We start from the raw sequence: 23,564 nt of genomic DNA on the forward strand, positions 1-23,564 counted from the left end.
TATTTGAAAAATTAATAATTTAAATATTGAGTAACATTAAATTGTTTTCACATCATAATTTAACGTCATTATACTTGTAGAATAGAACTTTATCCAAAGTCAAAAACACATCGACAAATATTCCGATAAATAACATTTTAATTGATTGTTGAAATATTGTTTATCATTCGGCATTTTAATGTTAAAACAGTACACAAATTTGAAAAAATGACACAAATTAAGAGTAGACGCAGACGGCAGAACTATGACTAAATGAATAAAATATTAAATTATTAACAACAACGACTGACAGCAGTCAGTGCAATGAAATTTGTTGGTATCATTATGGAATCGTAAACGTTCTGACGGAAGTTGTGTGATGTAGACACGTGTTTACTGTTTATAAATAAAATGTATCAAATAGGTGATCTTCGAGACGTATTTCTATTCTATTACGCATCTGAGAACATTCGAAAACCGTATTATATGATTAATATGTAAAATTATTTTTAATTCAACAATATTTCGGTTGTAAAAAAGATGAAATAAAATCCTCGGCGGAAAATTTTTGATAAAATGATAAATTATTTGAAATGTTTGTCTAAAAATAAAAAACGAAAAAGATATATTATATTAAGATACATTATAATAAAAAAACATCGAAACATGAATTTTTATGCAAAATAAAATGTCAAGACTAGCTAAGCATGAAACATATTTGTTTCGTACTCTGCTAATTTTGTGATTATGCATAATAATTATGCTTCAAGTCCTCTGTTCTATTCATAAGTGACGAATAATAATATTTACTGTAAGTATATAACATTTTATAATATTTGATTTATTACATCGGAAGTATCTAACAGAGTCGTATGAAGAGGGGTGAGAGAAGTCTATGCTTTGGACACAAAAATGAAAAATTAGCATGTAATGTTAAAAATTGCAACGGTCAATGTTGAGTATTCTATTTTACAAAAAATTAAACGCCTTTTATATTGATCGAAGCGGTTGTTAAAGATAATATCAAATAGTAATAATACTTTTTCATTAAAAATACATAAGGGCGCGTTTTGAAGTTTCGTTCCGGGCGCTACGGTATTTTTACCTAGAGAAAGAAAAATGAACACCAAATTCTTGTCGCACCCTCGAAGGGCTTACGGGGGTTCTGTATCGACCCCTTTCTCCAAAGGGGAGGAGAAGAAAAATAAAGCGAGAAAAGAACTCGTTCGGCCTTTGGGGCTAACATTCTACGGTACGTGCCGAGTACGTGAACGACACAAGTGTTAACGGGTGTTCGTGGGGATCGTTACGTGGTGAAACAGCGAAAAAAAGCTAAAAATCGGACGCGTGCACGAGAAGACTAGAGTGAAATCCGTCGGCCGCGGCGGCACGCGATCACGACGACGCGCGCACGTCTCCGGTCCGTTCCCACCACGCGCCGAGTGCACACGACGGGCAACGGTAGCGCGCCGGTTCAACTCTGTTGTCCGCCGCCGCCGACGCCGCTGCTTTCGTTCGACCGACTCCAACGACGACAGTGGTATCGCGTCAGCCGCACCGCACTGACCGCACATGCGATTACTACGACGTGACTCTCTCTCACTCACTCACTCTCGTTCTCTCTCGCTCGCTCGCTCACCGTCTCTCTGTCACTCGTTCTCTCTCCGTACCCGTATCGCTGTTGTACACCGCGATCGCTATTTCGCGCGCGTCCGTTTCACCACCTCGTCTTTTTCTCTTCCTGTCACTCGCCGTAGCTGTCTTTCACGCGCCAGCGAGCACAGCGACTCCCCCTTTCTCCTGTGATTTTTTCACGAAACGCCGTCGCTGGCTCGTCCGGCTAACGATAATAACAATAACAACAAACGTTCCGACGTCTCAACGCGTACCACCGTCGTGATGCGATCGTAAGTCGCGTACCCGTTTTTCCCGTGATTTTTTTTCCCTTCTCCCCCTACCACCGTTGCTGTTCTCGGCTTGTCCGTTTTTTTTCTACCGATTCGCTATCGCCCCCGCCGATATGCCGCTGTTCGGCAAGAAGGACGTGTCGAAAAAGTCGAAAAAGGACGCAGAAAAGTCTCAGTCCATCGAAGACAAGTACGAAGTGAAAGACCTTCTGGGAACGTGAGTACTCTGAACAATACACTGCTCTTGTCTTTTGTACGGAAAAAAATAAAAAAATCAACCAAAGACCACGCGGCCGAGCCGTGACTTTGACAAGTGCGGTTTTGTTTTTCAAAATCTTTTGTTTTCTACGATGACATTTTGTTTTGTTATATTTTTTACACTCGACAATAGAACGTTATGATAATATTATATAAAATTATTTATGACCCCACGAAAAACCACTCGACCGATGTGTCGTAATCGTTGCTTTCCCCTCGCGGCCCACGTTTCCGCGCAAAAACTGAAAGTTCCTTTTCGAAGCGCAATAATTCGTTCCTGTTCCCCCGTCTGGTTGGGAAATAACGTTTTCTTGTTAACTTGGGAACTTGTATTGTACGGCATTGTTCGCTCATTCGTTCCATTAAAATAACATTTTTCGGTATCAAATTTTTTGTGTTCGATAATTCAAAATCAGCGTGTATGTTTACTCAATGGAAACAATGAAAACTTGAATTTTCTACGCAACTTCGGTGTCTTTTGTAAAAAAAAAAAAAAATCGTTTTTCGGCCCGGTAGTAGAAATAAAAATCAAACAACTACGTTTTCTTCTCTCTGTTGGCTACTTAAAAGCTCTGGTTCGACAGTCACCGCTGACGGCAGAAAGGACATAAGTAAAAAAGACCATCTTGTGTATGCTAAATGTGTGGCGTTTGTCCCGAGTGGTTGGCCGCACTTCCGCTCGTGGGGTGTGACAAATTGCAGATAATATACTAGGTCCTCTTCTCTTGCAATTACTCGAAACCATTTCGGTACGATTACTTTAACTCATTGTGTATGTTATTGTATTATATCGTTGTAATTATAAGCGTTGGTAGCACGCACATGAACTATGAAGACCAAAGTACATATAAGTCGTAAACGGGGTTTCGAGGCACTGGAACGAAAATAAATCGGAAAACGTAACGCGGATGAAATGATTTAGGTATCTATGAGCTACGTTCATCTCATACATAATTATCTAAATCGTACCTATATCCCGTGTATTTAATATGTAGAAATTTCCATGTAGGTATAACTGCCGAAGGAATCATAATATTTTAACGATGCGTTTCTCACGCGCGCGAGAATAGATTGTTACAATAATTATAATTGTCATATCCATTTACCGTGTAACAAACAAACATAAAAACTCGTGTCTAATAAGCATTCCTGCTCCTTCAGTTTATCACAATAATTGTATTGAGAGGAATTTTTCAGGGCAAATGTAAATTGCGTTCGGTATTATACAGGCATACATTTTTGAGTAGTAAATTGCGATATACTAATCTCACGATTTACTTACCGGCGTCCCGCAAGGAAGGACACTGCCCCATTCTTGTACATCCTATTTACAGCGGACATTCCTTCCTCCGAAAACACTCTCATGGGCACGTATGCTGACGATACTGCCATTCTAGCTTAAGACCACGATCCACTCATCTGCAGTCACCTTCTCTAAAACCATCTCAACAAGCTTTCAAAATGGTGCAAAATATGGAAAATTAAAGTAAATTAACTCAAATCTACACACGTCACTTTTACCTTCAGATCAAAGGACTGTCCTGAAGTTTCTTTCAACAACTCAGTAATCCTCTACTCAAGGGAAGCTAAATACCTTGGTCTCCTACTTGACAGGAGACTCACCTGGGGTCCCCATCTCAAAAGTAAAATAAAACAGCTTAACTCCCGCCTTCACTTAATCAGACCTCTCCTCAAATCCAATATAAACTTATCCAACCATATATTTTTATACAAAAGTCTCCTACAACCAATGTAGGTTAGTATAGCTCTCTGGGGTACTGCCAAACCCTCAAACCTCAGGACAATTCAAGCGTTCCAATTCATCTGCCTCCGTATAGTTACTAAAGCCCCATGGTACGTCACAAACACCGCTCTACACGAAGACCTCAATGTTCCATCTATCAACCAGACTGCAGCCAATTTCTATTCAAGACTCCACTTCAAAATTCAAAGCCACCCAAACCAACTTTTATCTTAACTTCATTCTAAAACATTTCCAGGTAACCCTATCCGACGCCTTAATCGGAAATGGTCCTGAGATCTTCTCAACACTCAAAATTAATTTAAGATTCATGCAAAGGTAGCTCTATTGTGAGCTTCCTTTTTCACCGTCCCATCACTGTCATTCCTCCATCAAATTTACTCATTGTACATATAATAGTATAGATTGTAAATATTCAATAAACGATATTTTATTTAAAAAAAAAAAAGAAAGTAAATTGCGCCTATATTTTTCAGGTACAAATGTCTGTATAGTAAATTACGCAATTGTAAATTAATATAGTAATTGCGCCCAATAGAAATATTATTTTTATGATGGTCATTTAGCATTACCCAGAAGAGGCGACTATCATTGTCCTCCAAAAATGTTTTTTTTTTAGTTTACTTGAGATGAATAAATTATTTAATAAAAGTAGGAAAATTAATTTTTTAGTAATTTTTTTCTCCTATAGTTTTCAAAAATGCTTTAAACGTTTTTACAGCACATCGCTACTTTGCTTCACCCGAAGACAACTCACGTTTTAATTTTGAAAATTTAAAATTTTGGTATATTATAACATCATTTTTTTTTCTGGCTTTCAGTATGTATAATATCCATAATACGAATATTTATACAATGTTTAACTGTTGCGTGCAAACGGCTTACTAAAATATTACCTATACATAAAGTTGTTGTATATACGTAAAAGCATTGATATCGCTTATATAGATATCGATTATAGCGATAAACGTTCGGCTTATCCACCAATAAATGAACAACAATATTTTTAAAATACACATAATAGGTATCGATAAATTCAAGGTCACTTAGATAGTAGATATTATGAGCGCAATTTACTATAGTATTTTTACTACCAACTTAATGTGGGCGCAATTTACAATCGCCCATTATTCAGAAATATTTATCTATATTTTTGGCAAAGAGTATGATATAATTAATTGGTATTTTTTTTCACCTTCGTGAAAATGCAGATGGGTAATACTTCACGTTGATCGCGGGATTTCATGTTTTGGAGGAGGGAGTGCTTGTTGACGATGAGTTGATACGTGTACGATGTATCTAATCTGAAAGAAACAATTAAAAAGAGGTGGTTTAAAATAATCCTTTCTTTATTATAGGGAAGTACACGACGAGATCTGCATAATGAATCATCGCAAAATACCGTTATTAAGTCCCTTCCTGGTTCTGCGTATACGTATTGGAAATATGGTCGGAGACGGATTCGTAACAACTTTTTTTTTTCTTCTTTTAGATGTCGTATAATTTTTTGCGCTTGAATTCTTAAATATATAAAAATAATAAAACAGGCACGCCGCAATTAATAAACACGTCTCGGCCGCGGCTGATAATAATATGTTATACCCGGTCGATACGCGTTTGTATACGTTTTATTCCTAGACTGCGAACACAAATCTATTCGGGTATGGACGGGCTGGACGAAACCCTGGGGGCCGAGTAAGTTAAAGAGGCGGAGAAAAAAAAGGAAAACTGAACGACAAGTAGTAGGATAATGGTAGCAGAAAGGACGATTGACGTGCGTGTCCCGGCAAACGTTTTCATCCGTCTTCATCGTATCCGCGTTGTTACCGACATGACGTCCTGATGGGTTTCCAAAAGCGGTTTTCCGCCTTCAGACTTGTTGCGCTGCACGGACAAGCGGCTTCGAAAAACTTGTACTTTGTATATTATAATATATTATGGTTTTACTGAGGTTTTAAACAAGAACAAAACGGTCGCAAGTTTAACATTGAGTATCTCGATTTCTCGCTAAACATTATATCATTGTGACATCTGACCGATCTAGATTTATGTGCGTATGTGTGTATGTGTGTGTGTATGTGCCACGTCCGCTGCAGCGAGTAGGAGATATATCTGTGGTGTCACGTCATCTGCAGCAGTCCGATCGTTCTTAGTGGCCACGTACATCGTTTGCCTCTAGTCTGGTTTGAGATAAGTCGACCCCCCTGGCTTAGTTTTTGATATATTTCATAATATCGTGAGCTCACCTACACGTTTTTAGGAGGTGGTACATATTCGTACTATCGAAGAGTAGTAATTTTTCTGTTTTTTTGGTTTGAATGTTTGTACAAAATCATTATTTGGGGCACCGGTATCGTATTATGTGAAGATCATCTTACGAGGGAAACATTTTGAACGATAAAATGCTACTCGGTGGGATCACTGTTGAATTAAAAAGGAATGGCGTGGTGTTCGAACGCTTCAATTTAGGAAGGCCCGTGTTTAACACTATTTTTATTTAATATATATATATTTAATAGATTATCTAAAAAAATTTAAAAAAAAAAGTATTATGCAATCAGTAATTTGTTGTACAAAACCAAGAGCAACCCAAACCAAAACACAATGCTGGCGGGAGCCCATTCGATGTTTGCGTTTCGCAGTACTGTATTTTGAAAAGCCACATCAACTGTCCATTTAACTTATACCTACTTACGAAAAATCGTAAAACGTCGACTGGAGAGGTACGCGAGAGTACGACTAATATTCTAGTACATTACTCTTATTATACATACAAATGTTCCGTGACGATGATTTAACGCACGTACACTTCCAAACTATCCGTATTTGCACATTATTACTTCTGTACTTTTATTCACGGCCATCATCGACATCGACATTGAGGGTTTCTCGTTATATATTTCAAAACAAAATTATTATTGTAATTTACGAAACGTATACACTAGCGCGTATAGCACATAGACAAGTTATAACTGTACACGCGCGTGCTGCTCAAACATATACACTCATCATTATCATTGTATAATATCCACTCGGTTCCTTTGCATGGCGTTAATAACGGTATTGATATTGTTTGTCACTCTTTCTTATGGAGTGGAGTAATCTAATCAATCGGAGTATATGCTGTTTATCTCGCGAGTTCTAAATATGTATCCCGTATCGGAATCGACGGTTATTGATTGCCTTACATTATTTTAGTTTTTTATCATTATACATTATTATTTGGCATGTATTCGTCGAATAATTAATATTCTCGAATAAAAATTATTCTCTGTGAGCATACGAATTTTGCATTGCAGAAAATTAATAAAACGTAATAATATTGTATCGTTCTATTAACATACGAACAATTCGTGATGACTACAGGCCGGAATAATATTATCTTAAGATAGCCATAATAATATGTTAATATTCTCTTAAAAAGTTGAACCTATTCTTCTGATATTATTTAAAAATGTGATAAAATATGCAAAGGAATAAAGTACGGAATTCAAAAAACTGATATAAATAGTAATATAATAAAAAAGTACAGCTTAAAAAAAAATTTAAACTGTATGTCGTATTTTTAATTAAGAAAATGTCTGAAAACAGTTGACAACAATATTTTATTTTATGAGTCATATTGATACAACGGTTTGTTAAATATTTTTTTTATATATATACTGAAAGAACGTTCGACTTCAACTGAAGTCACAGGAACATGCTGCAAATCAGTTATTATAGCCGTTGAAAAATTATCCATAGTTTGTACTTCATTATTTCCATTCAGAAGTCTGACAATGTTTTTCAAAATTTAATATCATTGTTATCGAACACATAATTAATTATATTTATGTCACTGTAACATAAAATGTCGAAAACCTATAAAATTAATCGATATTATTATCTCTAATATTATTTATTATACTTAATATTATTTTATCTTGAAATATTCTTAAATATACAAATAAAACTTTTGTCATTAATTTATACGTTTCATGATTGGTAAATATATCGAATCCTCGTCCGTCCGACTGCATAAAATTATAAAAAAATATAATTCCGGCCTCTAGCGAGGACTGTTTTATTAAATAATGCTGTGCGGGGGTACGACTTTATGTTGAAATTCTGCAATCATTAGTTCGCGTAATGATTTCTCTGACATCTCGTCGGTATATAATTTTATTTTTATTTTTCAAAGTAAATTTGTGCATATTTTACCCATACGAGACGAAAGTGAATATCAACGTCATATTTAATATAAAATATTTCTTAATATTAAAACTAATTAAAAAAAAATAGTAAAAATTTCAAGACAAAGGAAAATTCTTCTCAAAATTATAACGTGATTAAAAAGTATTCGACAATATAGGCGCGTTCGGCGTATTCTCGATTCCCTGATCTCGAAACAAATTTCTTCTCAAATATCAGATGTATTATTCGCTGCTCTGGGCTGTAATATTTTCCCGAGAGTGTATTTTTCCTCTTACTTAGCGCAAGGTGTTTTAACATTAAGAAACGATAGTATTACCGTTGCCCGTTGGATGATAGCGGTGATATAAAAAAAAACTAATTCTTGATTTAAATCGGAACCCGTTTTCTTTGTTTAATAGGTGAGCCAAATTTCTTGAAAATTTCAGCCCCTTATTGTTATTCAAAATACATAATCGTCCACGTGAAATGTAAAGTTTTCTGAAATTCGTTTCTTTCCAAATTCATAAATTATAGTGATAAATAACGTGGAACTCCGTCACCTATTTCAAACGGCTAAAAATGAATTCGTAGACTTCAGCGTTTTATCAAATGTTTTTCGAAACATCTTGTAGTATATCGAGTCATATCGAAATAGATATAAATATGCGTAGGTTGTTTATTTTTAAATTATTGTTCTATAACAAATTTCAGGAGTGTACTAAATAATAATAATCAAGGATCATAACTTCTAACATTTGTATATTTTTTTTGAGAAGTCCTAGAGATATTTATGTGTGCAATACATTTGTTTCAGATAATGAACAAACTAAATATGAAATTTTATGTTGCATATATTTGCATACTTCGAAGTATACACACTATTTTATCGACTTATTTTTTGCATATTTAGAAATTTGCTACTTTGATTTTTCAGTATTTTTCAGTTCCGTAGCATTAAAACATATTTTCTTAATATTAATAAGTAATTATAGTAGTATTCATTATTTATAATTGTAATAAATTCATGTTAATTAATTAATTTTTTTCTTATGGTATAAGTTAGAAATTTATTGACATTATATTACGCCACGATTGATAAGCGATCATGTTATGTTTTTTTAATGATAAGAAGGAACATTTTTTTCATATATATTTTTTTCTTTCATATTTTAGTATTTTTTGTGCTTATTTAAACGCTTATATGGATATATTTAATTTAAGAGCATATTAAAGCGCTTGTAACAACCTCTTTAGAGCTATAAGTTATGAGCTCTGATAATAATAATTTATTAACGCGACGTCAACGGTCCGCGAGCTCGTGCAGAGTCGTGCGTTCATGCTTCTTGTTCTTGCCGTTACGATTAGTATTATAGCCTCGTGCCCAGTAATCATGATAATAAACAATAATAGTAATAATTATTTTAGATTTAAAATATTACATAGAATTTGATCGTTGACGTAGAATTGTACCGTTACCGTTTGTGTTTTTTTTTTATTATTTTATTGATAGCGCGTTCAACTTAAAAAGGTCGCATATGGGTGTGCGTCCGTAAAACAGCGATTGTAGCCATCTACAGCACGGACAGAGATCCATATGTGCGCGTTTGCATGTGCGATTGTTTTATAACGATTTAATCTCGTGTACATACTATCACATTTGATTATTATAATTTTAACGGTATAATGTACTTAAAATGTTTGTAGAATAAATATACCGATTGTTGTGTGTGCCTTTTTATTCCATTCACTGATTTGTAAATATTTTTTCATATTAATATCTAAATGATTTTAATAAATGTGTAATTCATCAAGTGTACGTAGAAGCTTGTTACTGATTCCCGGTGTTGGGAATATTATTACGTTCTGTACATATTATTATTTTTCGTTTTCAATGAGGTTTTTTTTTTAACTTGATTAATAATTGACGTTGATGAGATGGTTTTGCGGAATATAATACACTACCTTATACACCTTTGTATGTAATATTGTTTTAATATTACAGTTGTGTACGCTGGTTTTGTACACGAAACATATAACGTGGAAGATCGTCACTAGTCTTTCAAGTATAATAATGATAATACTGTAACCTCTCGTCGAGATACAGGATATTTTTGCACGCAATGCACCTACACAGAAAAGGAACTGTTTGAATTTCATAACCAATTAGTACAGTGATTTTATTCAACGAAGTTTTTGACGCGTACAAATATTTGTTATTATTTTGAATACGTAATAATTATACTAATCATGTTGTTCTACGATGAACCCTTGACGGGTACGTAATGTGTGTGATGTATGTATTGTACACGTATGAAAAATAACTTTACTATTACTATAGTTATGTTTATTATTTATTTATTCATTTTAATTTTATGAGGCGTTTTACAAATGTACAATATGTACTTATGTGAATAATATGGCAAAAATCTAAACGATACGAATTAGTGATGGAATAAAACACATGTTTATTCTAGGAATGTTTGATCTGAATTGGATTTGTGTTATGTGGGATGCGTCGTGTTTTGTGTAACTGCAGCAGATCTCAACTAATATATTTCATTATCTCTTAAGTGTTATATACATTTTATTTCTTCTGCAGCAACGGTTATTTTAAAAAGATATTTTATAGAATTGATAAAAATTCGTTATTCACACGACAGTAATCAGTCATATTACTGTTCGTTACCGTTACGTATTAAGCATCGGATTTTCGGTATTCGTCTTCGATTTGGGAGCGTTTTTTGTTGATTTTTGGTAGTTGTTCAACATACATGTATTATGTTAACGGGCAATAACCTGAGTCTTATGCCTCATTATGCTATCGTTACATATATGAGTATTATATTAATAAATTATTACGTCCTGTATTTTAGTCGATTGTCGCGAGCCGAGAGGGATTACCTACGGTCGATAATTATTGAAAACATCGGCTCGTTACACGCGTAAATATGCGGACCGTGCCAGGTTCGTTTGACACATAATGCAATTAATACATGATATATATTATATTATAGCTTACGGGTATGTGCAACTGAGCATTTAACCGGGTCTGCGGATGCGGGGGGACACGGCAATTCATTAATAATGGAAGAGTCGTTGAATCAATAGAACAAGAGGACACTGAGGTTAGGACGATGTAGACTTGAACATTTTCAGTCACATCTATAGGACGGCTATTTACATTATGTCTCATACGTACGGATTAATTATAGATCTACATCGGACGCTATCAAACAAAACGTTTCGTTACATATTATATTTCACGTGGGAAATAATATTATTATTATCGTTAAACTGAATCATCTTCGATTGTAATAATTGCGGTGCGTGTAAAGACAGTTATCGGACGTTGGTTAATTATACATCTAAACATGGGGCTCAACTTGTAAAATTAAAGACTCTGTTTACTTAGAAAAAAAAAAGCGTCTCCAAAATTGTTAAGCATTATAATTATAACGTAATAATAATAATGGGGGGAAGGGGGTAGGAGGAAGCTAGAATTTCTGAAAATTAGTAGAGGTTTACTCCGCCTCTCTGCGACGACTATCTAAAACGATCAATTTTGCATATTGCCACTACTCTTTCACACATTTATAAAGTGTTTTTTTTTTTCATACCGGCTAATACCGAGCGTCATTTGTTTTCACCAAAAAACTTGATTTTTGTTTCCGCCAAAACGGAAAAAGGTTCGATTTTCGTTTCTGTCAAATCTATTCCTACTTACCAGTCTAAATCAGTTTAAGAACCATTTAGAGCAGAGGTCTTCAACCCCCGGCCCGCGGGCCGCTTGCGGCCCACTCTGTCATAAAATGCGGCCCCCGATCACATTTTAAAATTAACATTTACATTTTCTAGTTCAATAAAATTATAACAGTTGAGCTATCGCTATCAGAAATATGTGATAATATAAATTGAATTACCTTCCAATATATAATTATTATTGTCTGTTGGTTCGTAATCGATTGTGGAACGAGTACAATATTCTCCTTTATGTGTAAAAATTTCAATTTCATACTTTTTCTTCGTAATATTTATACAATATGTCGGTGAGTAAAAAACGTAAAATCTCGGATGAAAAACGTGTTTTTCAAGAAAAATGGTCCAATAGCAATTTTTTTAAATTATTAAATTTACTAATTTGTAATTTTAAATGTACCTACCTAATTTTGAAAATTGTAAGAATAAAACTGAATTTTTATATATAATACATGTTTTTACTACGAATGCGGCAAGATTAAAAAAAAAATAATATGTGGCCCGCTACATAAAAAGGTTGAAGACCCCTGATTTAGAGTAACCCAGGAGCCATCACGAGGAGGTTGTTCTCATTGATCCCCAAAAAATAGTTGTACTTAATTTTCGGATAAAGTTAATATATATATAGTCAAATATTCCTGATAATTTTATAGATTATTAATTACTTCAAATATTTGTTGCATACTTTTTTTAAAAATACCATTATTGAAATTGTTTTATTTTTTTATTCATCTATCGCATTTGTGATATTAATTAATGGTTTTTTTTATATTACATCTTACCGGTTTTTGTATACATAAGTTGCAACTATTAATTGTATGTATATGTTGTTTTGAACATCCGTAATTACAATTCTTAAAAATTAAAGTAATGTAAATTAAATCTATTTATATTTATTTATAATAGTTAAGAATAACTATGGATGAGATCAATTAAACCTTCAATAGTAAATGGTTTACCTATCCCGAATCCGACAAATATCGATGATCGTTGGCGCTGCAGATAGACAGGGGTTTTCAGACTCAATTTCAATTATATAGGTAAAAACAGAATTGACGGAAACGAAAATCAAACTTTTTTCGTTTTGGTAGAAACGATACCTGCCGGGAACAAAAATCACATTTTTGGCGGAAACGATGACTGCCTCCGATATTGGCGCCAAATGTCAGTGTTTTATTTTAGTGAGTATAGTTTTTGCTTTTGCGTGAAGTCATTAATGTTGAATAATTTAATAAAAATGGGTACAAAAACCTTTTTTGAGTTCCACCTCTTGTCAACGCGAAGTATAAAGTTTCAGAATAAGGCATAAATAAACGTAGGCTATAATAATACGTAGCCGTATGTAATTATATAATTATATATTACATGTTGTGTACTGATACAACTACGTAATGTGTAACTATGGTTTAAAAAAGAGTATTTCCACTACATACTCATATATCTAATAAATTATAGTTTTAAGAATTTACCAAGTTCAATGGATTTTTGAGGTGGTGAATACGAGCTATAGTATATTATGCACTTTGTACTTTGATCTGTGACGTTAATGGTACTCATATGTGTGAGTATATGTGCAGCGTTGTAATTAGGAATTTTAGGGTTAGCAAATTAATTTTTTCCCGCTCTACCTATTTAAAAAAAAAGTTTCATTATTACAACAACTTTGATTATATTTTTATATAATGTAAATCATGATACAATAGAATTATAGAATATCAATTTATATCTTAATACATGCATATTCAAAAAGAATTAATACTAGATAAAAAAAAAAAATTAATATTTTTTTCAAAATCCAACGGTCAGGTAAACCCAAAATAAAATTGAAATACCCAAAATATAAGAAACAGTTTCGTGAGAGGTTGTGCGTACACACGTTTTTTATATGTTTAATTCGGTGCGTACCTATGTGCGATGTACATGTGAGATTTATTGAGACTTAATCTCAGCGCGAAGTTAATTCGATTCGTATGCAGTACGAACGGTCGGAGATATTATTTATCCGATGATGTCTCCTCGGGTCGCGGTCGCAGACTTATGGTTTTCAATGCACGTTGGATTTTTGCCAGTATTCGAACGTATTTATCCGTATTATCCAAACGTAGTCAATGCGTGCTCATCAACAGCTTTTTTTTCTCTTATTTTTGGTAAACGATATAATTCATGACACTACCGCACACCGTCAAAGCAGGTCGCCATAATGGAACATCACTAATTCACGTTCAAGTTGATTACCGCATAACGTTGAAACCCGTTTACCAACTGCGCACGGAGATCAGTTTTTACCGAAAAATGATTGGTTTCGATGTTTGACGTATGGAATTTTTTCGAACTATCGGTGCTTTCGGAAAAGCAGTCGACAACACGTACTTATTGGCAATTTTCGATTCGGATCAATGTGAGACGGTTTGTGGTAGGTACACACCATGCATGGCGTTGAATATCATTAGAGCGCGGATTTTTATGCAATCGCATATTTTTTTCCTTTCAATATTTTTGGATTTTTGTCAGTTATCTCCACGAATCATCATAATTTGAAGCTAATGGTGAAATTTTTTTTTTGCATACTTCTGCATATTTAGAGGCTATTGTATATTTTTACATATTTTGGCAAAGTTCAAAATTTATTGTATATTGAAGTGAAAATTTTTAAAAAAAAATGTATAAAATAATATTTTGTCAAGTAGAAAAATTAAAAATAAATTTCATAGTCACTAAATAATAATTTATATATATATATTTAGTTATAAAATAAATAATCGATTACGACGTAAACTTAATCGCTCTTGCTGTGTCAGTCGATTATCGACAAACCATTTGCTTCAAATATGCCCCAATAACTTCGGTTGACATCGAGGGTTCGTTTTCAGTCTTTAAAAATATGTAAACCCATAAGCGACACAGCTTCACAGAAGATAAACTTGAAATGCATATGATTATTTATTTTAATAATAAATAAAATTTTAAAAATAAATTAAGTTCAGAAAATTCCCTAAATTTTTTTGTATTAAGTATTTAAGTAATTAATTTTTATAAGTTGAATTATAAATTTTAAATAAATAAAAAATTCTTGCATATTTTCATAATTTTTACAGCATATTTTTTACGTATTTTCATGATTTTGACTGCATATTATAAAGCATATTTCGATACTTTTAAGTGCATACAAATCCGCGCTCTAAATATCATCATATACATATTATTTCGGAAATAACGATATAACTAGGGTTTTAAAAATGCGTGAAATTTATTTTCTTGAAATATTTCATTTCAATGAAAAATAAAAAATAAAAATATCCTATACTTTATAGTTTCATTAACTCTCAAGCAGGCGTGGATCTAGAAATGAAAAGGGGGGGGGATAAACCAAAAAATGTACTTAAAGTACATAAGAGCATAGTCATTTAATTTAAGTTTTTTTATTTATTATATGTGTTTATTATAAGAGATTATTTAATAATTATTATTTTAATAATAACAAACTTTAATAAACATAACAAATTAAATTGATCAATCCTCCGTTTTTATTCTTCTAGATGATCTTGAAAATATATTAATCACTTCATCAATATTTATAGGTATATTTTTATGAATGTTTAAAACAACTAAATCGTTCAAACGCTCCTGTCCCATGGTTGACCTCAAATAATTTTTAAGACGTCTTAATGAAGAGAAACTTCTTTCTACACTAGCTGTGGTAACTGGTATGGTGGTATATAAATATAATAATGTTTTTATAATAGGAAAAAATTCATCACAGTGTTTTAATGTTTCGATCACAGTATCTGGTTTCATAGTTTGAATATTGCGCCACTTATTCTTCCAAATTGATATTTCTGATTGTATAATCCAATTTTTGACCTGACCAATCTTTCTAAAGGCATTACTTCACTTAAATTTTCATTGAACCTTGGTTTTAGTTCGGAAATCAAATGATCAATAAAAGGTAAAAAAATAGTTATCCTATACCATTCTATTCAGTCGTTTGAATATTATATCGTGTAGTTTGACGTCCACATAAACGAGGTATTCTTATTTCCTCACCAACAAGAGCTGCCATATCAGAAGCATTTTTAAAATATGTTTCAAATTTGGTTATAGAATTTTTTCTTATATCATTAATAACATCAATTACATTCTTAACATGGGAAAAAGCTTTAGATAACTCCACTTTAGGTACAGTTTCTAAAGTACGACATGTCGTGGCAACAAGTCGTCGCGCCTGACGACCGTAACCACTTGTCGTGACGCTTTTCGGATAGAGTGGTTTCCGAGACGCGACAAGTCGCAGCGACACTACTGGTATTTGGTTAGCTTCTGTTTTTAAACTTGTTTCAAGTGCACACGTATTTTTCAAATAATATAATATAATATCATATAACAACGAATAGATATATTTAAATAATAATAATATTCTTCTTACACTATTATTATTATTATTAGAAGAAGAAGAAGAAGAACAACAACAACAACAAATTCGAGTTACTTCATCGCTAAACATTAGAAAACCTATAAACTAATTATTCATATATCGGGATAAAGAATAATTGATGATGATAAAATGTCATCTTTTTGAATAATATTTTTATAATTTGGATCTCCAATATTGTAAAGAAGTGTATTATTCTGGACTTCACGAATTAGAATTTCGTCTTCCGAGGCCGAGAATATCAGTGTTGACGCCATTATATCTACAAACGTTTCAAAAGTCGTTGTGATGTGTCGCGTCGACATGTTGCAAGGTACTGCTTTCGGAGCAGTATTGTCGTCGGTCGCGACGACTTAAAGTTAGGTCACTGCAACATGTCGTACCTTAGAAACCGTACCGGGCTTTGTAGTACTAAGCTTAACGTTTTAGTATTAGAAAATAAGTTAGCTACAGTTTCTAAAAATATTAAAAATTCATTTCGTTTAATACTTGCACTGAAACCAATTGCTTTAAATTTAGTCTCAGAGTCAGGCATCTTTTCCAGTTCTTCTAAAGTTAAAATAATATATTAATAAAGTTTTTGAAAAGTTATAATAGAATCATGGCATTCAACCCATCGGATAGCAAACAAGGCTTTAAGTTTTTATTTTTTTTTTTTTGAGGGGACTGGTATTGAATCATCTTTAGATAATGTCCAACATAATATTTGTTTTTTTTTGGCAGATATAGATAAAAAAACAGATACAGTGCCAATAAAACCAACTAAATTTCTAATAGCTTGTACTTCACATGCTTTTGAAATACATAAATTTAATTAGTGAATGAAAAAATGGGTGTATACAGCCAAAGACTGATCTTTTAAAATAAGTGCTTGAACATCATTTTTTCTACCAGATATATTTGAACTACCATCGTATCCTTGGCCACGAAGATTCTTAATTTATAGTATTCAATTTGTTTGATTATATGTAGTTTCTCTTATAGCAGATCCAGTTGTCAAACCTAATTCAATAAATCCAAGGAACTCTTCTTTGATTTGAATCTCCTCCATGTCAACGTATCTAAAATAAAATTGAATTAAAATAATTTATCTTAAATGTATTAATAAAAATTTTTACATTGTATCTGACTGAAAAAGTCGTTTGTTATTTTGTGCTGATATTTGTAGTTTCGTCACATAATATAGAAAAGTACTTGTTTTTTGTTACATTAATTATAATTTTTTCAATAATGACTTTATACAAGATGTCAATTATTTCATTATGAATAGTTTTACTAATCATAGTTGCATTTTTTTTACAGCTGTTAATGTGATTAGTTAGCTCTTTATCTCCTGAATCAATTTTGAATGCTAAAAGACTTCTAAAAAGGCCTTGATTTCCTACTAAGGCTGCATCAATATACAATATACCATCATATCTATGACCTCTTAACGGAAGATTATTATGTCCACAAAAATAATAGTTTTTATTATTGGTACAAGTCATTTTCTATTATTTTCTATGATTGATGATACTTTGTTACTGAGCATTACTTCAACTGATTTACCGGTTTTATAACTTTGTATGAACGCAGAACTCTTTTCAGAAGCTAATAAATGATATTGAGTTATTACATGGTGTTTCAAAAGTTTAGGTGCTTTTTTATAATTATTAAAAGGTTCTTTAACAAACATCTTTAAAACCTGGAGATAAAAATAAAATAAATTAAGGAAGGTAATGATTTTAATATTATATTATTATGTTAATTTGCATTTGCATTTCTTCTGTACTGTGTTGAAACTTGTATCTATATAATACCTGACATCCTCTACCACCACCTATTAGGACAAAAAGCATACAACATTTGCAAAGCCACCTTATTTTAGTTTACTATAAGTCAACCAGTGACAGCGCCTCAACCAATCTAATCGAAAGCTTCAATTTTGATGTCCTTGTTTTATAACTGGAAACTTATAACCTGCCACAGGACTCCATGAATTTTTACAAAAATTGAATTTTTCTTCATCTGTAAGTTCTTTATCAACACATAATCTAACACCATATGCATTTACATTAAGCTCAGTTTCATTTTTTTTCAACTATAAATATTAAATAATAAATATTTACATAAGCAATAAGCATTAAGCATACATTAGTACTTTACCTAGGCATACATTTATACAAATTGTATTTCAATAAATTATTTAAATATCAAAATACCTAGGTAAATAAAAAAAAATAACTAAATTGTAAATACTAAATATCTAATTAAATTGAGTAAAAGAAAGAAGCACTTACTTTTGCTGAACTCTCAATAACATCTGGTGTTTCAGGATCAGGATCATCTAGAATATCTTTATCGACTATATTATCATCACTAGGATTATTTTTAGTTTTCTTATTGAAAAATGAAAATAATGTCCCACCTCTTTTTCTCTCACTCGTGGTATTAAGTATTAACTATTAATTATTAAGTTTAAGATGTAAAATTAAAAGTTTAGAAATAATTATTAAAATAATATTGTTAAATTATCATTCATTCAAAAGTGTGTAACTACAAGTAATGATAACATTGATAACACATTGTGGCTACCCCATAGAGTAAGAGTCTAATTTTATGGGCGACCCCCAACATCAAATACCGATATTTTTATTGTTCACCGTCACCGCTGTATCAACGGTTAGCCAGCAGTCGTCAACTGCGCGCCCCTTCTACCTTTTTGTCCTTCCATTTCTCCGTACGCACCTATCGTCATTGGCCTCCACGGACGTGCCTCTGATGGACCAGCGTTTTCCTCTTTTTTTCATCGCACGAAAGTCGTCGCGTACCTACTCATCAGAAAATAAATGTATCCGCGTCCCGTCCCGAAAAACAGCAAGACTAAATTGAAAAAAAATTATAAAAGTGAATTGTTTTATTCATTGTGCATGTCGATATGTATTTTGTATGAAGTCTTTCTTATTTTTTGAAATATCTTAAATACCGAAGTCCTAGTCTAAGGGGGGGCTTCAGCCCCCATAGCTCCCCCTTGTATCCGCGCCTGCTTGCAAGTAAACATTTTTATAAGCTGGTTTATTGTATGAAACATAGAAAAAATGTAACATATTTACTTATAATGTAGAAGATATTTTAAAAATCTAAGGTATAATAGAGTACTCTTTAGATTTCTAGTTCTATTAAAAACATGTTATTTTTATTATTTCTAGTCGTATTCATAACGAACGCGGCAATATAAAATATCAAACGACTCTTTGTTTTGTCTATTGAGATTATTGAAAATAGCCGCGTATTATTGTTGGGTTTTAGATTTTGATATTTATTTTTAGACTTATTTTTAAATATACACCTGGAGTATTTGATGTAACAAGAAACAAGTAATAGCCCGTTCATATGAGAAATAAATGGTGGGAAATTAACGTAGAAAATATTTTCCGCGTACAATCAATATGTTATTTCTGATCATCTGTAACTGAACACGTTTAAACGAAGAAAAAATATTTTTCGATACTTCATCGAACCATTACAGGAAGAGAGAAATTTTCAATTTTGAAATATTTCAAATTCAGAACCCTAAGTATAACTTAGAACTGCGTTTCATGAAAACGTTCGACCGTCGTGTTCGCGCGGCGCGCGGTATTATCGTGTACGTCGACGCGGACGTACACGATAAGATCGGACGTCATTCGACTCGCACGTATTACGCACCGCCTAAAACACGTGCAGCGGACGTACTGCCGAATGCGCGCGTCATGCGTTTCGTCAGACGTACACCGGTGCTCTGAACACGCGCGCGCGTTCGTCCGCAGTGCACTCGCGATGCACAACTGTTGCGCGTTCGTGCGCGCGTAACTTACACGGCCGCGGTCCGCTTAGAACATTTGAAAATGATACGTGCAACGGATAAACCCGCACGCGTGCGGGCAATTGGAGTAAAAAATTTCGGGGGGGGGGTTTCAGCCCCTCCCATATATTTTTAAATTACTGCCTCTCGGAAATTTTTTTCCACACTTCACCGTCTGTAAAAAAATGTGCTTATCGGAAGACGAATAAAACTTAAAAATAAAAAAAATTCCATTTTTTCAATAGTAATCACATTTTTTTTTCTATTTTTATCTATATAATAATATAAAGTTCTGCATGGTTTTTTAGGTGGCTTATACCCTCCAGCCATCCCCCTAATAGCGCCTACGCCCGCACGTAGTTACCGCACCGGTTTTCCCGTCATTTTCACGGTCCACATTTGCTACGTGCACCGCCGATCCGTATCGAAAGTGTTACGGCTACGTATTACGTGTGCAACCGACCGCCGACTGAACAACTATCGTTTTCTTACGACTATTGTCTTTTATAGTCGTGTCTTGTGCTCAGCGAAAAGTGTTTGTTAAAAAAAGTGTATTAAAAATATAGGGGGGGAGAGAAACCGCATATTGAAACCGTTTGTTTGAACCACGTGTTGAACGCCATCGGGACGATCTCATTCACCCGTTCACAAAATCGACTGCGACGCACACGCGGTCAAGCGATCTTTTTCCGTTTCGAACGCGTTCGCAATGTTTCGTTTTTTCGTACGTTACGTTAATAATTAGTAATCGACGTTCTGACGCGTCCGATTACGAAAGATGGTGATCCCGCTTCGGTTCAAATCGAACTCGCCGCACACGTATTATCGTGATAAGTTCGTCGTGTACGTTCGAATAGTAATGCGATGTACACACACGTATAAAAAGGTGCTGCGTCAGGATTCTCGGGCGGGATTATAAGTGTTTATAGACGTGAAAAAAAAAGTTATCTTGATTAGATCAAGTCGAGTCTATTCTATTGCACGTTAAATTAACAATGTTATGAGTAAAGACCGGATATAATTACATCAAAAGTATCTTAAAATTGCACATGAGGATTATCTGTGTGTGTTGTATTCGTGGGCAAACGTAAATTGCGCCCTGTACTTTTCAGGTACAAATGTATGTATAGTAAATTGCGCCCAATAGAAATATTATTTTTATGATGGTCATTTAGCATTACCCAGAGAACACCACGAGGAGGCGACTATCTTTTAGTCTAGACTAATTTTTTAGTTATTTATGTTATTTTTTTCTTCTATCGTTTTCAAAAATGCTTTGAAAACGATTTGCTACACATTTTTACAGCACATCGCCATTTTGCTTCACCCGAGGACAACTCACGTTTTAATTTTGAAAATTTAAAATTTTGGTATATTATAACATCATTTTTTTTCTGGCTTTCAGTATGTATAATATCCATAATACGAGTATTTACACAATGTTTAACTGTTGCGTGTAAATGGTTTACTAAAATATTACCTATACGTAAATGCATTGATATCCCAAATATAGATATCGATACATATCGATTATAGCGATAAACGTTCGGCTTATCTACCAATAAATGAACAGTATTTTTAAAATACACATAATAGGTAACGATGAAATCTAGGTCACTTAGATAGTAGATACTATGAGCCCAATTTACTATACCAATTTTAGTCCTCGAAAAATCCCGGGCGCAATTTACTACAGTATTTTTAATACATACTTAATGTGGGTGCAATTTACAATCGCCCGTCTTCGTCTTAAAACGCACAACATGACATATTTGCGCTTAGTAGTTCGAATGTGTTGTGTTATTAAATCTGTTATTATAGTCAATTGAAATATTATCGATCACACGGGGAAGAACTTTTTTTATTCGTGTTTTATTGGTCGGTTTTATAGGATATTTTAACTTTTAAGCGGGTTAAGAGGTTTTTTTTTGAATTGTAATATTTCACAATCTCATAACTTATTCGTTTATCACGAACTATAAAATATAAATCTCTTCAAAGTTCAACGTTTGTACAAAGTTATTTTTTTTTAATTCATACCTCTATTTCATTACACTTGATTGTGTTTCTTGTTCAATTTTTTGTGTAATCAGTCAAACATCCATTTCAACGTGATTTAATGAAATTATGTGAATTAAACATTTTAATTTTAAGTTTCTTTCATTAACTTTTAAATCATCTGGAAAAAAGCTTCTGATTACACAATAATAGTAAAGACGACGAATAAAAAATTTGTTGAAAATTTAATATTTCACCTGACTTGAGCTTTTGAATTCCTCAATGATTTTGTCGAGATAGCTTTGATTAAAATACGAAACCCATCTTGAACCATTCTTGTTTACGCAATTATTAATAATAAATCATCGAGAATTATCATAGTTCTTAGGCGGGTCTTCCATGACTTCTAGACTCTTAATATTATTATTTAATATTTTTGTTAATTTATGGATGTGTTTGTTTACGCCATTACAAGCATTCGCGTGTCGTTTCATAGCATTGTAATGACGTGTTTACAGTGTGGATGATAGATCCTTCAAGAGCTTTTTTTACAAGCATTTTTCAATTATTATAGGTACAAATTTGGCTTTTATGAGTGTTTAAAATTAGACAACATAACTATTGTTTTTGAAAACACTGGAATTTGGATTCTTGGAATATTCCTCGTGAACCATGTAGGTTTTATGTCCAATACTACACTATCGGAGTACAATCCGGATTTTTCTATTATCTGTTATCGCGATTATTAGGTCATATTTTCCAATAATTTCTTGTATGTTTACAACACGAATGAGAAAAATGCTCTGGGTTTCTTTATATTCGTCTACATCACCCGTTAATATGCGATCTTGGAAAATGCCGGTCTTGGACCTTTGTATTGTCGAATTCTGTTAAAAGAGGTACTGCAGTTTCACCGTTTCACGAACGGGTGATTAGGCAACGACTTGTTATTCAGCATTTACGAAAATCCCGAATAAATTGGAGTGCGCCATTATTTCTACCTCTGGTATTATTACGAACCTTGGGATCTAGTGTTCCATATTATTATTGTGTGATTGATGTTTAGATATAATATCGACTAGAAGCAGAATCTAAACGAATTAGTCGTCTAGTTCGCGATATATATATATATATTGATATATTTATATCGCACCGTTTGTAAGTGACGAGTATTGGATAATCGGACTCTGTGTTGATGAATTTTGCTCGTTTTTTTCTACAGTCTAAGTAAATGTAAATGTTTTTTGGTTTACTAAATGAATAAATATTGTTTCGAATTATTTTATATTTTTTAAAATCTGCGAAACCATGTTTACCACGTGTATTAATTTTGAACGTAGACTTTTGTCACTGTAGTTGTTTTAATACTCATAATTGAAGGAGCAATGTCAATAATTGTAAATATGAAAAAAATCATCGTGACGAATGTCGCGTTTGTATTGCTATTGTACTAATTATATATAATAAAAACATTTAGTT

General features: G+C 33.0%; 1 protein-coding gene across 3 annotated transcripts in view; it reads left to right on the top strand.

Annotated features, from left to right (window-relative positions):
• Window positions 1-1,474: 1,474 nt before the first annotated feature.
• Window positions 1,475-23,564, top strand: part of LOC112693275 (calcium/calmodulin-dependent protein kinase type 1) — a 451,608-nt gene continuing 429,518 nt past the window's right edge. Inside the window, exon 1 of one of the 3 annotated variants that reach the window (XM_025568266.1) lies at window positions 1,475-2,103. In XM_025568266.1, the coding sequence (XP_025424051.1) occupies window positions 2,000-2,103 (104 nt within the window). In that variant the 5' untranslated portion in view covers window positions 1,475-1,999. The remainder of the gene's footprint in view (window positions 2,104-23,564) is intronic. The other 2 variants (XM_025568267.1, XM_025568268.1) reach the window with 2 other exon arrangements.

Source organism: Sipha flava, unplaced genomic scaffold, assembly GCF_003268045.1.
Source record: "Sipha flava isolate LNK unplaced genomic scaffold, YSA_version1 84_pilon_pilon, whole genome shotgun sequence".
Classification (NCBI taxonomy): Eukaryota; Metazoa; Arthropoda; class Insecta; order Hemiptera; family Aphididae; genus Sipha; species Sipha flava.